Source organism: Platichthys flesus, chromosome 11 (assembly GCF_949316205.1).
Source record: "Platichthys flesus chromosome 11, fPlaFle2.1, whole genome shotgun sequence".
In the NCBI taxonomy this organism is placed as follows: Eukaryota; Metazoa; Chordata; class Actinopteri; order Pleuronectiformes; family Pleuronectidae; genus Platichthys; species Platichthys flesus.
In genome coordinates, this window is record NC_084955.1 from 617,576 (window position 1) to 634,234 (window position 16,659).

At 39.1% G+C, this 16,659-nt stretch overlaps 1 protein-coding gene across 1 annotated transcript; it reads left to right on the forward strand.

Moving 5' to 3' along the window:
• The first annotated feature begins 3,436 nt into the window (after positions 1-3,436).
• ptpn2a (protein tyrosine phosphatase non-receptor type 2a) lies at positions 3,437-15,420 on the forward strand. Its single transcript, XM_062400228.1, has 9 exons — positions 3,437-3,660; positions 5,046-5,136; positions 5,227-5,327; positions 5,485-5,583; positions 9,121-9,258; positions 11,513-11,722; positions 13,419-13,583; positions 13,986-14,194; positions 14,455-15,420. Exons 1-9 carry the CDS (start codon positions 3,568-3,570, stop codon positions 14,642-14,644), a joined length of 1,296 nt encoding a protein of 431 aa, XP_062256212.1. The 5' UTR covers positions 3,437-3,567; the 3' UTR covers positions 14,645-15,420.
• Positions 15,421-16,659: the final 1,239 nt, after the last annotated feature.

The following is a 16,659-nucleotide window of genomic DNA, read 5'->3' on the forward strand; positions in this document are numbered from 1 at the left end:
CATATTAACAATAACATAATTTGGGATATTTACAGATACCAATGCTTAGTCTGAACATACTATAACCTTTTTTTTTAATCTTATTTTGCTATGTCCATTGTAATGCCATTGTTATTGGCACATCTCAACTGTATATACCGTCAGATGATCCGGTGTTCTCACATTTATATTTATTTTAAGGTCTGGGATAGCAAAAGCAAATCCAGTTTTTCCAGTTTTTGGCTCCTTTGACCGATCTGTATATATTGGGAACAGGGTATTGTGTGTAGTCCTTAAACTTTCCTCTAGGCCTACTATGTCTACCCAATTTCCTTTTCATTTGTCTCTCCTCAATTGTTCTTGGATATAAAAGTCTAATGATACAGGTGGAAATAACCATGTTGGTGTCAATGGATAAGGAGCTTTTGCACTATTTTATCATGTAAGCTCATCTCTTTTGCCATTTTACTAGCTGTCCATACATAGCACTCTGTCTTAGCTTTCTCACTTCCCCAGCATGGTCTAAGGGCCCTCACAGTCCCAGTAGTTTAGCATTAGCTGTTTGTATCTGAGGTTCTCCCATCTCCACTTGGACAGCTATATTTGGGGAGGTCTTAATAGCCCAAAAGCATATTGCCTGATTTTGTATTCTTCTAGTTCATTTAGCAAGGTTTTTGCTGCTGGCCTGTATACCACACTTCCAAAGTCAAAGACTGATCTAGTTATGTGTAAACCATTTACTGTACATTAGATTAGATTTTAGATTAGATTCAACTTTATTGTCATTGCAAAGTACAAGTACATAATCAACGAAATGGAGTTTAGCATCTAACCAGAATTGCAAAAAAAGGCAGTAAAGTGCAGAGTATTGTGCGTATTTAAAGTGGAATGTAAATAGATAAGATATCTAAAGTAAGAAATATATATGGAATAGTATAGTATTAACAGGTATTGTATGATATAAGAACTATGAGCAAGATAAATATATAAAAATATATAAATATAAATATACTATAGGCGGGATAATGCAGTAGTAAAAAAAGTGTAGTGCAAATGTACGATTGTCCGGGAACGGAGGACCCTGTAGCGCCTCCCAGAAGGGAGGAGGGCAAACAGTCTGTGGCTGGGGTGTGAGCCGTTGACAATGCTGCACGCTCTGCGCAGACATCGCTTGCTCTGGACAGCTGCAATGGTGGGGAGTGAGGCAGCTTTCACCACCCTCTGCAGTAATATCCGGTCCGCAACAGAGCAGCTACCATACCACACTGAGATGCAATTGGTGAGGATGCTCTCGATGGTGCAGCGGTAGAAATTCACCAGAATCTGAGGAGACAGATGGGCCTTCTTCAGTCTCCTAAGGAAGAAGAGTCGCTGGTGAGATTTCTTGACCAGGGTTGAGGTGTTGATGGTCCAAGAGAGGTCCTCAGAGATGTGGACACCCAGGAACTTGATCCTGGTAACACGCTCAACCTCTGTCCCGTTGATATGGATGGGGGTGTGTGTGCCACCTTTCTTCCTGAAGTCCACAATGAGCTCTTTGGTCTTTTGGTGTTAAGAGCCAGGTTGTTGTCGGCGCACCACTCCACCAGATGCTGGACATTTTCTCTGTAGGCCGTATCATCGTTGTTGCTGAGGAGGCCAATCACCGTTGTTTTGTCTCTAATGGTATTAGAACCATGTACAGGTGTGCAGTCATAGGTGAAGAGGGAGTGGGGAGAGCCTCAGCACATAGCCCTGTGGCACGCCGGGGCTCAGGATGAGGGTTGAGGAGGTGTGGTTCTCTAAATTAACAGACTGGAGTCTGTTGGATGGAAGTCCAGTATCCAGTTGCAGAGGGAAGTGTTGATGCCTAGGTCACCGAGTTTCGTGATCAGTGATGGGAGGTGATGATGGTGATGAAAGCTGAACTGAAGTCTATGAACAGCATTCTTACATAGGAGTTCTTATTGTCCAGGTGAGAAAGAGCAGAGTGAAGTGCCCTGGAGATGACATCCTCCGTACTCCTGTTCTGGCGGTAGGCGAATTGGAAGGGGTCCAGTGTGGGTAGTAAGCTGGTTTTAAGGTGAGCCGGGACCATCCTCTCGAAGCACTTCATAATGGTGGGGGTGAGTGCCACAGGGCGGAAGTCGTTGAGGCTTGCTGCAGTGGAGTGTTAAGGCACCGGCATGATGGAGGTGGTTTTAAAGCACTTGGGGACAGCTGCTTGGGCCAGCGACAGGTTGAATATGTCAGTCAAGACCTCTGCCCAGCACAGGCCCTGAGCACGCGTCCGGGGATGCCATCAGGGCCAGCAGCCTTACTGTTGTTGATCCTGCTCGTGACATTTAATATATGTCTTTACACTGTATATACCAGTTTAATCACATTTATGTTTTTTTATATATATATTGTTGTATATTTCTCAGAATCAGAATCAGAAACAGAATCAGGTTTTATTGGCCAAGTAGCCTAAGTTGCACAAACAAGGAATTTGACATTGTGAAATAAATTGTCGAAATAAATAATATAGTTAAATATAATTACAATATAGTATAACTTCGGGATTATTTGTACAGTGGTTATTATAAAGATTCAGGGTTATTGCACAGTGGGTTGGCTGTTCCTTATATTATTTCTTTATATTCTTTATATTCCCTCAACCAAGTAATGCATGCTACTTATGTGATGTCTTCTGCTGCTGTAACATTTCAAATTTCCCCACTGCAGGACTAATAAAGGACTCCATATCTTAATTAGAGCTATATATATTCTTTAAAGCTCTTCTACTGGCTCCCCATTCAGACCCCTTGAGACAGCTCATTTCATCTACCAACCTATTTAGCATTTTTTTAATTTTTATTTCTAAGTACATTCCAGGTCAGCTTTGGGTCAAATAAAAAAAATTGATATCCGATTATGTGCTTACCTGTTCTAATTGTTTCCCTTTTTTAAACCAGCCTCTCTTATCTTTTTTCTATCATTACTTTAGTTTTTTCCACAAAAAAATCCCCATGAATATGACCATCGTAATAGCATATTGTATCTTTCCTTGGATTAAGAGGGAAGCATCACACCAACTGAAAATGCATATTTTGAGTTACTTGTCATAGATAAACAAACAGATATAATTAGGAGACCAGTTCCTTTAAAATAACAAACACCCGCTAAGCTATCATACTACAAATTTGATAGCAAGCAGCATCGTTAAGTTACTTTGGGTTGCCAGCTTAAGTAGAATTTTTACACTTAATGTACACCGGCATTAAACCAATCACTCACAGACAAGAATTTATTTTGTATTTTATGCTGATTTATTTGTTGTTTTAATGTTCTTTGCTGTTAAGTAAATCAATTTTTTTTAAATTATTTTACATACTAACTAGTTATAATATAATTCAAATTAAGATTAATGCAAATATCAATATTCAAGATTCAAGATTCAAGATTCTTTATGTGGTCAGACGCATAACTGGCCCCCCCATTCAGTCAGAGTGCATGCAGCAGAAGCAGCAGACTTCCCGCAGGAATCCTGGGATTTAACACACTGCTGTTTAGATGGCTGACAGAAAGGAGTAACTTAGCGAACGGTGCTGCAAACTCTCCGTGGTCATGCACAAAGTGTCTTGGGGCACAAACTGTGACATTATGGAAAAGGAATTCGAAGACATTGATTCGTCAGGGAGATGGCAAAACCTTTACAATGTAAGTCCGGACACAGGGCCTCTCGTGTTTCTATGACGATCAGTTGCTAACTTACTTAGCTAGCTAAGTTGGTAGCTAGTCGGTTAGACACCTTTTTAATCGCTATATTCTAACTTTTAGCTTCATGAGTTACACATTACAGTGTGTCAACTTAAAGACTATGAGCACATAGTAAAGACGAATGGAGAAACTGGCAGTCCGCGTTCCCAGCGGCTTACTTCCGTAGCTACAAAGCTTGTCGTTACAGAACGTGCAGTAGCACAGTCTTCATAGTTGAGCTCCGTTAGCTAATGCTCGCTGACGCTAGCAGACGTCAGCTGCAGTTTCTGGGAATTCATGAGGACTTCCAGAGAAAACGCATGTGCTCTACCACCAGCTGTTCAGAAGGACCCATTTTTTTACGTTTCTGTACCCGTTTATCTCGGGCTCTGACCCCACTAGTAACTGGAAGATAACATGGAACTGAAGATATTTCGTGGCCACCAGTTAATCTGTTCAGAAGTAACCGAAGCACAGTTAGGCCTATGCTTCAGCATAAATAATAAATGTATACATCAATATTTATTATTAAACCTGTTAATTTACCCAGGTAACTCAGTGTAGAAGTCGAAAGTTAAATCGAAACTAGTTTCAAATGGTTAAGTTTGTATATGCTGAGAAGTGGATTGTTTCACTCATGTCTAAATGTTGAAACAATTCTGATGCATGATACGTTTTTTTTGCTCAGTGGAACAGTTTCTCTTGATCTGTCATTTAGAAAGAAATAGATAACAAAGGTGCTGTCCAGCATAGACTGGGAGATCATCTTTAGCCGCATCCTGTACACACAATGGAAAACAATTATTGTAAAACAAATATCATACCACAATATAATATAGTAGTTTGACAAATGAAAGCCAAGTGGAACAGTACATGTCAGCACAGATGAGCCAAATTACAAACTGTATAAGATTCCTTTTATTTCTCAGCTTAATAATTAAATGAATTTTGTCTCTGTAACTTGTCAGGCCGGAGGCATATATCATATGTATGCATTGGTCTGTTAATGATATGTCTCTCATTTACGTTGCTGACATAAAAAGAAACTATCAATCAATCAATCAAATTTTATTTGTATAGCCCATATTCACAAATTACAATTCATCTCATAGGGCTTTAACAGGGGGTGACATCCTCTGTCCTTAACCCTCAGCAAGAGTAAGGAAAAACTACTAAAAACCCTTTTAACAGGGTAAAAATATGTAGAAACCTCAGAGAGAGCCACATGTGAGGGATCCCTCTCCCAGGACGGACAGAAGTGCAATAGATGCCACGTGCAGGAGAACATCATCAATAATCAAAGTTTAAAACTACTAACTGTCAGTTTGTTTTCTTGTCTCCAACAGGAGATCCGTAACCAAGCAAGCGAATATCCTTACAAAGTGGCAAAACTTCCAGTGAATCGGAACTTGAACCGTTACAGAGATGTCAGCCCATGTGAGTTTTATGATAAATAAGGTTGTTAGTGAAAGTTTGCATTATTGCCAATGATGTCTATTTTTTCTGTCATCTCTCATCTGCTTTCAGACGATCACAGTCGAGTAAAACTTGAAAACTCTGAGAATGACTACATCAATGCAAGTTTAGTCATGATGGAAGAAGCCCAAAGAGCTTACATACTGTCTCAGGTATGGTGCCAGATAGACAATATAAATTACACTATCTGCATTAATAGATTAAACAGTAGATTAAAGAAACCTGTGGATCACTTGAAGAAGAGTGAGCAAGATGTCACTTTAATGTGATCTTTTTGTTAACGTACTTTTCTTTCTTGAGCGTCTTCAGGGACCTTTGAGGAATACTTGTGGTCATTTCTGGCTGATGGTTTGGGAGCAGTGTTGCAAAGCTGTTATAATGCTCAACAGAGTCATTGAAAAAGGATCTGTGAGTACATATTTCTACCTGCTAATTATTCATTTACACATTCCCCTTTCTGTTTTATATAAAAGTTCTGGATGACATGTTTCAAGGTGTCAAATTGAGACCAACATTAGCTCTAGAAGTTTCTACAACATAGCATACATATTCAATGTTAGTTTATCTGTAGGAAGTAGGGGTGGGCGATACATTGAATATACTTGATGTATCGCGGCTTGTACCATGTGCGATGTATAAAATGACTATATCGCGACCATCAAGTATATATTGTCATATGAATGTTTTAAGCCGTCAGCATGAAATTCTCTTTGAGTTTCATTTCGCTCTTCTCATGATGCCCCTCTCACAGCTGACAGCTATCTCCCCTACCCATCCAGAAAACACTCCTGCGCTCATTCCTATTTTTGTATCAGGAGAGGAGGGAAGAAACTCAGAGAGCATAGAAAGAGCGAAAGAAATTGAAGAGTCGAAGCAAGTTTACGAGAGTTCAGAGACGGTTATTGATAGTTTGTTCATATTCTTCGTGAACGCTGAACTGAACAAATCAGTTTACAAATTATGAAGATGGGCAGCGTTTACTCATGACGAGAGAGTTGAAGTTCACACTAGGGATGGGCATAATTAATCGACGATCGATTAATTGATCATTAAGAATTTCCTCGAGGAAATAATTTTTTCATCGAGAAATTCACTTATTACACATTTGACCACGGGGTGCAGTGTTTGAAAAAAGCGCCAACGGCCTACTCAGTAACCTGCGAGTGGCTGTGAGTCAACGTGTATTTCCATTTCCAAAGTAAACATGAAGAAGTCACGGCGAAGTGTAGAGTGGGACCATTTTGAGTTAAAAAATGACTTGGTTCACTGCCAATACTGCGAAGCTATCCCCGAGACTGGGGGAGACAAGGAGCCTGTGTTACGGACGAGGGGGGCGCAAAAACCGGAGTCGCGGCCAAGCTAGCCAAGTTACCACGGAGCTACCTGTGTATCACAGGGACGTCAGTCCCATATAAAGTCTAGATGTCTCGGCTACCAGAGTCGCACGTCCGCACATGGCGGCCATCTTGCCACAGGCAGCTCGCCCCCCCATAACATTGTGTTGTACTGGTACGTACTTTTTAAATAACCTTAACTTGCTAAATTCTCAACCTATTTTTAAATGGTTCGGTTTGTTACAAACTTCAGAGATGTAGTTATGACCATGCATACTTATGAATAATTATGTTATTTTCTAAAAAATAGAATAATGTTCCATATAGGTACAAGATTTCCCTTTACAAATATACCTCAAGATTTTTTTAAAGTACATGTACCACTACCAACACAATGTTATGGGTGGGCGAGCTGCCTGTGGCAAGATGGCCGCCATGTGCGGACGTTCGACTCCGTTCACCAGAAACGCGGATGAGACATCTAGCCTTCATATGGTCAGTCCCCTCAGAGCGAGTTTTTTCGGCGGTTGGACTGACGGTCACCAGGCTGCGTTCGTGTCTGACCTCGGGGAATGTTAACATGCTCATCTTTCTCAACACAAACCCGTAGGCTGGTGCTGAGGTTGTATGTGAGTTACTGGTTATTTTTATGAAGCTTTCTCGACTCGGTGCCTTGTTTGATAGTTTTGAGTTACATCTGGCAAAACCTGTCAGACCTAAGTATTATATATTTGTGGTTAAGTTGTTGTTTAACATGATGTTTTTTATATTATTATTATTATTATTATATTATTTTGTAGAAAACAAAAACGAGGGTCAGTTGTGTTTAGTAGCTCCGGCTTCTAGCTGTCGGCTCTGCTGCTTAAGATTACGGCAGCGCATATTTTTTTCATCTTGTAATAAAGACCTCAATGAGGAATCGACGATCGATGAAGACTATTTAATCGAACGCCCATCCCTAGTTCACACACACACACACACATACTTCCACACACACACACAGGACACCGCCCAATACACTCACTCACTGTGAGACACGTTCACGTGAAGCATCCAGTCAGTGACTTTGTTGTAGAACAACGGAAAAAAAGTATCTCTATGATCTACAGTTTCTCAATGATCTGAAGGCATACATCTATATTTACAGTTGACTCGAAAACGAACTCATTTACACCATGTTTAAGCTTAAATGTCCTAAGTGCCTAAGTGCATGACTAATCAGAGTTTGCTTGAATAGGTTCAGTATAAAGACTGCTAACTGGGATCAAAAGTTTGTTGACTGTCTAAAGGTCACATTGAAAAACCTATTATTATATTTATTTTTTTAAGAATAAATCTGACAAATTGAGGACTAGGACTAGAGAACTACTTCCAGCTATGTTGACAGCAAGAAAACAAATTAATGTGTTTGCAAAAATGTAAAAAGAAGAATTGTGGAAGAAGACCTGTTCTGATGTTGATATAAAAGGTTAAAATCAAATCAAAGTTTATTGTCACATGCACCAATGACAGCGTCATCGGAGCAGTGAAATTCTTGTGACATGGCAGGCAACATCTGTGGAAATAAATAAATAAAAGTTGGAATAAATAAATAAATGTGCAAATAAGTTTACGACCTTGATTCATTTAATTCCACACATTTATTTATTTCAACATATATTTATTTATTTCCACATTTATTTATTTCCACATTTAAATGAGGTAGGAGGTCCCAACCTCAGTCTCGAGCAGGATTGGTCCACTGAGCTACACACACGACACACAGGACCCGGAGCTTCGCCCCCCACATCGCCACACACTCGCTTGGAGACACAAGCAGTGAGATCTGAGCTCGTCACCGTGAAGCAGCCGCTCAGTGACTTTGTAGAACAGGGGAAACAGTGGAAACACAGAGCTTCTCTGGTCACATCTGCTCAGAGATCAGCGGCTTCATGATCAGATCAGAAGCTGCAGGTGGTTTGTACCGAGCTGCAGTTTCTGTTCCTTCTCCTCCTCTCGGCTCGCTCATTGTGCTCAGTAGAACAGGAGACGTGGCACTCAAAGTCAAAACTACTGACACCTAAATCATCCCAATAAAAAATAACCTTAACTATTAACTTGAGCTAGTTTATTTTAAGTGTGAACTGGCCTTGCTGCAAATAGCTGCTGGACACCAGTCATCATTGGAGGCAGAAGTAGTAGGGCTGGATGAGACTGCGCTTAGGCCCGCCTTTCTAATTGGCATACGGACACAGAAATGTGGAAATAAATAAATGTGGAAATATATTTAAGATATACAGTTAGGTCCATAAATATTTTGACTTTGACACAATTTTCTTCATTTTGGCTCTGTACACCACCACAATGGATTTGAAATGAAACAATCAAGATGTGCATTAAGTGCAGACTTTCAGCTTTAATTTGATGGTATTTACATCCAAATCAGGTGAACAATGTAGGAATTACAACACATTGTATATGTGGCCAGCTTTTTAAGGGACAGAAAGTAATTAATCTGTATTTTGGTATTAAATAAGAGTGATGCGCTAAATTCAATGCAGCTAACCGACAATGCTTCAGTCATCACATCTGCCATGTGTCTTAATATCCAAAACTGATTCTGTCTTTTCAGGAAAAGTGTGCACAGTACTGGCCCACCTCACAAGAGCTACAGATATCTTTTACAGACACAGGGTTTGTTGTCAGGCTACTTTCAGAGGAGGACCAATCCTATTTCACAATCCGATTGCTGGAACTGCTAAACACAAAGGTGAGCATGGGAGGGAGACAGTTAAATTATGTAAATGTTTTAGAATCTGTATTGGTCAAGGATTTTGTCGAGTGAAAAGTGTTGTGTGTGTGTGTAGTTCATGAAAAATATAGTCCAGCACTAAGGTAATTAAGGTCAGTCTGAGCTAAACGTTCAGACCATTACTTAACCTGTTCTGCATATGGCTCCAGACCAACTTTTTACATTGGTTGCACTGTTGCACTTAACGTTTTCATTTAGTTGCACCAGGACATAAATCCAGTACACCTACAATTTGTCACTATGCCTTCTGGCATAGCAAATTACACTTATTATACCTTTTTTTGACAGTTCACATTTACAATGGGGATTTTTTTTAACTGGCTGGGTATCGCCACTGATTTCCCAAAACTATTTGATTCTGATTCACAGGGTCTAGATTCGATATTGATTCAGTTATGGATATTTAATTGTACAATACCAATTCTGCTTGGATATAAAATAGATTTTCAAAGAACTAAATCTCTAAACAAGGAAACCTCTAACTTGGTGCATTATTATTTTTTGTTGGATGATATTTTGTTCCAGAAATTGATAAATGATATTGTCATCACTTTAAAACCATTTTCAACCATATTATAACAACAATATAGCATAATCATGCAAGTACACCCTTTCAAAGAGTAATCAACTTCATTAAAAAAAATATTCAGTATGACAAAATTTTAAATATCCTAAATATATAAAACATGCATAAAATAAACCACACACAACCAAAATTATAAGTAAAAGGAATTATTTGGCTCTCATAAAAAAAATTGATCTAGAATATATAAAATATATATATGTATACACTCACCGGCCCTCTTATTAGGTACACCTTGCCCCACAGCATTACTCCACCACCACCAGCCTGAACCATTGATACAAGGCAGGATGGAGACAGGCTTTCATGTTGTTGACGCCAAATTCTGACCAGGCAACGTTTTTCCAATCTTTTATTGTCCAATTTTCATGAGCCTGTGCGAATCAGAGCCTCAGTTTGCTGTGCTTAGCTGACAGGAGTGCCACCCGGTGTGGTCTTCTGCTGCTGTAACCAGTCTGCTTCAAGGTTCGACGATTTGTGCGTTCAGAGATGGTATTCTGCATTCCTTATTGGAACGAGTTGTTATTTGAGTTACTGTTGCCTATCATCTCGAACAACTCTGATATCAACAATCGCGTTTTCGTCCACAAAACTGCCGCTCACTGGATATTTCCTCCTTTTTTGACCATTCTATGTAAACCCTAGAGATGGTTGTGTGTGAAAATCCTAGTAGATCAGCAGTTTTTTTTTATATATGACAATATTCATTTAACATTTGGCACAGTCTATATGTTACCAGTTCAGTTAACAGGATGGGATGGTTATGATTTAAATGAGATTTTTACGTTGTATTGCTTTAAGTTAGTATTCCAGAATTTCCTTTAGTAGTGTGTGTGTGTTTCTGCCCCTCTATGTCAGTCTTTACACAAAACCTGACCATCACATTTAATAATATATCAACAGATGATGTCAGATAATGATTCCGGATCACTCCGGTCACTTAAACACTGATGTCCTGGCTGTGTGTATCTTGATATGTGTGTTGCGTGTGCACTAAATGTTGGACTTTTTTTCCAATGTGTTTAAATGACAAATACTCAAGTAGTGAGTAAATCAAACAAATGCAAAGTAGACTTCAGTACTGTTTAGATTCTAATAACTTGTGATTAGTGTGAGTGTTTATTGTTAAAGGTATGGAGGGACGACACACAGACGGGAGACTCTGACTCGGTACAAACTAGCCGCTGCTTCTTCTCTGATCCTGAATCAGTGGCACTAATCGTTTTGCATTAGTGGTCCGTCATGGAAAGCTTGTATTAAACATTTTTTTCTCCACTCCAAATATACACATTCATGTTGCTGAACTGTCTATATGTCTTAGTGAGTGGATGGGGGGCGGGGCTTGCCCGGGTGTGAGTGTAAACTCCATAGGGGAGATAAGAGAGAGGCGATACATCTTGATCATATACAGAAACAGACCAGCTCAACGTTTTGTGCATCGGTGCGACCAAGGAAACATTTCTGTCGCATCTCACAGCACGTGTGACCTACTCCAGTATCACATGTCTAAATGTGTGGAGATAATAAATACTGTGATTTCATGTTTATGTGTGTGATGTTTTTTCGTGACAAATCACCCCAGTCAGTCAGAACTCTGTCATGCCCAACATCATATGTTTTCTGCCACAGACAGGGGAGTCGAGGGAGGTCTACCACTTTCATTACACCACATGGCCTGACTTTGGTGTACCAGAATCCCCTGCCTCTTTCCTCAACTTCCTCCTCAAAGTTCGGGAATCGGGCACGCTGAGTCCGGAGCATGGGCCCTCAGTGGTGCACTGCAGCGCTGGCATTGGGCGCTCTGGTACCTTTGCCTTGGTGGATACTTGCCTGGTCCTGGTGAGAACTGGGAGGGTCAACGCCACTAAATGCAGCCAACCTTAAAAGGAAACATTACCTGATATCAAAGTTAAAAGTTAAAATGCTACTCAACATTTTATATTATTGTCGAGTGGGCAAGATGAGATGCTTTATAATTTTACTTAGTGAAAGCTGAAGCTGAAGAGGGAGAAGTTGAGGTACGTTCATGCTCTGCCAAAAAGTATTTTTTCTTTGATTTTTGCTTTGAAGCAACACCTGGATAATATGATATATGTATATTTTTTTCTATGTTGAATGAATAACTCTTTACTTCCTGCAATACCATTCAGGTCTGAATAGATTTAAAATAATTTGCTGATTTGTAGGTTCTTTTAGTTTTGATGCATTTTTTAAATGGAAGAAAAGTAGAAAATCTTGGAAATACTGATTGTTCTTGTATTGGCCTAAAGGACACATTTTCTGTCTTCACATTTGCATATCCACAATATGATATGTGGCAGCTGATAAAGCAAGATGACCATAAATACATTAAGTCCTGATATAACAGCACCGGATATTTTTCAAAATCATCAAATTAAGAGACTTAGATCTGGATTAAGTATAGAATTTAAAATTGTAAACAGACCTTGAAAGTGATAGCAGAAAGCGAACAAGACTGCGGTGGAAGAGTAACAGATTCCTCACTTGAGTAAAAGTATCAATACAGCAATGTAAAAATACTTTTAATACAAGTCATGCACTCAGAATCCTACTAAACCAACATTGTTCACCTAAAAGTACCCAAGTAAAAGTTAAGAGAAAAATGTCCCCTGGGGCCGAAACCATATTATATTATTTATAATATCATTATAGTCCTAAACGCACTGTTGTCTAGATCGACAATGTCAATAACATTGAGCTCCAGCTAATGCTGCAGCTGGTGCTGCTCCAGAGTGCTGGTCGCCTGCTTATTAAAAGTTTATTAACATTTATTTTGAGTCCAAATCACATCAAATGGGACCGCATATCTTTGGGTCATTAACAAAACACATGCAAAGTGTGAAGGCAATAAGACAAATAGTTCTTGAGATATGTGTGCCACATACAAAAAAACAGACATCTCTAGAATTTGTACATAGTATTTGTTTTAGTTTTTTTTTATGATTCATCAAAAGAAAAGTCGCTTATTTACAATTTTTAAAATTGATCCAAACAAATGATATGTGTCTCTGTCAAAGGGATAGTTCACCGAAATTGTTTAATTCACTCTGTATCTACTCGGGCACACGGAACACCTCATACACTCTTGGCCAAGGGTAAGCGGGGTACACGTTCGTGTGGCTTCGTCCACTAACTTCACCACTTCCGAGAGGGGACTATTTGGCTTAAAACATGGTGTAAATGACATCCTGTCAAATATGAATGTTGGGGCTGGCAGACACTTAGATGACTCCACACAAGCAGTATGGAGGCATGTTGTGTTTGTTTTCTATTTTATTACGTCTGAAGAAGATATCCCCTCGGCTGAATCACTGTTTACCCCTGAGACTCCAAAAGTGTTTTGTGGACTGAAAAACTTCACCCACCCCTCCATAGGCATAGTGGTGAATAGATAAAGAGTGAGTTTTCTTTTTTTGGTGAACTATCCCTTTATTCGGTCTTATAGTCTTTTGGTAATAAGTAAAAAAAACATCTTTCCACTTGTTTCTTCTCAACATGTTGATCTGGTTTGCAGATGGACAGAAGTAAGAGTCGGTCTTCAGTGGACATACAGAAGGTACTGCTGGACATGAGGGAATACCGTATGGGTCTGATCCAGACCCCTGACCAGCTTCGCTTTTCTTACATGGCGGTCATAGAGGGAGCCAAGATCCTCCTGACAGATAACTCAGCTGCACAGGTAGCTCAATAAATAGAATTTAAAATTTTTTTTTTTTTTTTGATTCTCAACTGTTTCAAAAGACGTGTTGTTACAGTGCATCTACGATTTTGCCAAGAGTAGATTTAAATTAAATATTTATAAAATAACTATCTGTATCTTGTATCTTTTATTAATTTGTGTTTGCATTTCTGTAAGTTTAGGAATTGTTAATTTGAGTCTTTCCATAAATTGACAATATGTAATAATCAGAGATGAATGTGGGTATCCAATAATTTGTTAAGTGTAGAGGAAGTTAAAATCTTGGGCATTCAAAAGTACATTCATTGCTTTTTACAGTGAACAGATGAAACGTCGTCTTTCCCGCTGTCAGAAGTTGGTAGTTGGGAGAAAACTTGTGTGTTTGTGTCTTGTCCCCTGTAGCAAAACAAGCAGAGACTACTATCTAAATCTGCCCCCTACTTGGAGTCAGATCCGCCCCCTCCGCCACCTCCTCCTAGACCTCACCTCAATGACAGCAGGTCCAATGGCCAGCCAACACCTTGTGTGGAGCTGCAGTCCCCCTCAGGAGACCACCTGCTGCCAACAGAGCCAGATAGCCATGACCACAATGTGGAAGACCTTTCTGGGCAGTAAGTAATACAGCTCTGTACATTTTGAAGTGAATTTTGTAATTTTTGGAGAAAAGACACAGTTGTAGAAAAGTCTGTTGTTGGTTTGGACAACTTTTCGTCCCCAGAAAATCTGATTCTAACCCTCTTGTCCTTCTGACGGTTTCATTTGTCATTCTTATGTGACATTTTTGAATCATCCGGCATGTAGTGTTTTGTGGGGATGTGATTTTCACCCAGTTGTTTTCTGACCTTTTCCTCTTAACTGACGTTTATTTAAGTCTCAGAAAGCGACACCGTGAGGAGAGGATTGCCAGCACTGCGCAGAAAGTCCAGCAGATGAAACAGAGACTGACAGACTCGGAGAGAAAGCGAGAGAAGTGGCTGTACTGGAGGCCCGTGCTGCTTAATGTCGGTGCCGGGGCAGCTTTGGCCGTCAGCCTACTGGTTTGCTGGATCTACTCGCAGTAAAACAATCAGGGTCTCTTAAAACTGACTTATTTTGCACCAGTACCTTGGGTTAGGTACTTCTCTAAGCAGATTTAGATGATAAGATGTGCATATCTGAGGGTATTTATTTCCTAAAGGTCAAAATGCGGGAGCACTGGATCAAATGAGCTTGTGTATATTTTTCATGTAACATCTAAAGTAGTAACATCTCAGGATCTCGTTGACAGTACGATGATTTATTTTCCTTTCCTCTTTGTCACTGTTGATGAATGTACTGTATCATAGAAAATCGCTTTGAAAGAAACCTACTTGAGGGGCAGTAAAGACAAAAAAATTATATTCTGACAGATTTATTTTTGCATTCTTTATTTGCTATAGTCAGATTTGTCTTGATCATGATGGACATGTTTTAACATTTTGCATTTCAAAATGAGTTCTGTTGACTGTTTATCCTACCATAGATAAGTTGGATGATTCCTTTCCCTTGACATTAGCAATGGGAGTTTATTTTCTTTTAGAGAATTCACATTTCATTCAAGCATTTAAAGGTTCACCAGAACACCACTTGTTCTTCCATTTTTATGTAGCGGAGAATCGCAATATGTTTCAGACTCTGCTAGAATGTTCCCCTTTCATTTTCTGTTAAACAAGCACATGTTTCCCTTCGGTTTTGGTTGTGTGTATTCACCCACTTGATGGGTACATGTTTGTTCAGGTTATCTTACTTTAGGAAACCAAAGCAAAGCTGTCCAGTTATATTAAAATACCAGCCAAGCAAGCTGTTTATTTTTACTCCCTTTATGTGTAATGTGTTTTCTATTGGATCTTTGACATAACTGACACCTGCATTGCAAAATGATATTGGTCACAGCACCTTTGCATTGCATGTGACTTTTTAATTTGAACCCATGATCTAGCCATGTTTTCAATTGACTGGGACCAATAAAAAGCTATAATAGTGTTATTTAGAAGTTGGAGCAGAGCATCTTGGATTGAATTTTAAGTTAGGTGAGAGTGATGGCAAACATGTCATCACCCCTTTGTTTGCTCCAAGGTTTCTTTAGCATGATCAGTACAGAAAATGGATTATGTTACCTGTTGTTTCAACATTACATTAACTGTTTTGCAGTAGCCAGAGGTGTGATATAATAAACTGTATTGGAGTTGATTGCACACAAAATGTGACATTAGCATGTGCTGACTCCTGAGATGTAGCAATTTTTGGTGATTGGCACTGTTTGGACATGACTTTGACTCAGAGTTCATTTAGCCCAGAAAAGATCAGTTTGACCATAACATTCCATTCACTCTTGTTTTCCTTTAAAAATGACAGGGGAGATTTGTACATTGCCTAGCTGCAATTAGAACATGACATATGTTGTGTTAAGAAAAGAAAACATGAAATGCAGATTAAATTATAAAATTAATCTTTTTTTAAACCAAAGTCTGCTTTTTTGTGTGTATTTTTTCCTTGAATTCTGTGTCAGTAAAGCAACTCCAGTGTCCACCCACAGATCACCCCAGTCCCCATGCCTCCATAATTGCACTCTGGCCATGAGCTAAATCAATGCAGTCAGACTGAAGGCCTCTCACCATGGATTCAAGGAGTTTATTCAATATTTTAAGAAGAGGCCTTGCTCTTATTGACCACTTCAGTAATTTTATTTTCTCTTGTCTGCAGTGGTGTTTTTTGAGGAAGTGCCTGTTGTAGTTGTTTAGTCCACTAAACAATAAATACAAATAAGCATATAAACCGTATGTTTTAATTTAAGAAAGACTAGAAATAATTAATAGTATTAGGTTGATTTCAGATAAATACTGAGACAGGTACATTGATCGTATAGACTTATGGATACAAACTACAAATTGTACTACAATAGGGTCCTGTATTGGTTGTCGTCGCAGACAACACGTAGGTGTCTAAGACAACCCCTGAATAAAAAGGGAAAATAATTATTATAAAATATATATAGCAAAAAATGAACACTCATATCACTATTGTGATATTCCTTATAGTGTATATTATTGTGTTCTCG

Excerpts from the sequence above, each read along its gene's own strand:
- ptpn2a (XM_062400228.1), top strand. The coding sequence starts at position 3,568 with ATGCACAAAGTGTCTTGGGGCACAAACTGTGACATTATGGAAAAGGAA. Across the intron at positions 5,584-9,120 it reads GAGTCATTGAAAAAGGATCT|GAAAAGTGTGCACAGTACTG; the intron begins GTGAGTACATAT and ends CTGTCTTTTCAG. Across the intron at positions 11,723-13,418 it reads TGGATACTTGCCTGGTCCTG|ATGGACAGAAGTAAGAGTCG; the intron begins GTGAGAACTGGG and ends TCTGGTTTGCAG.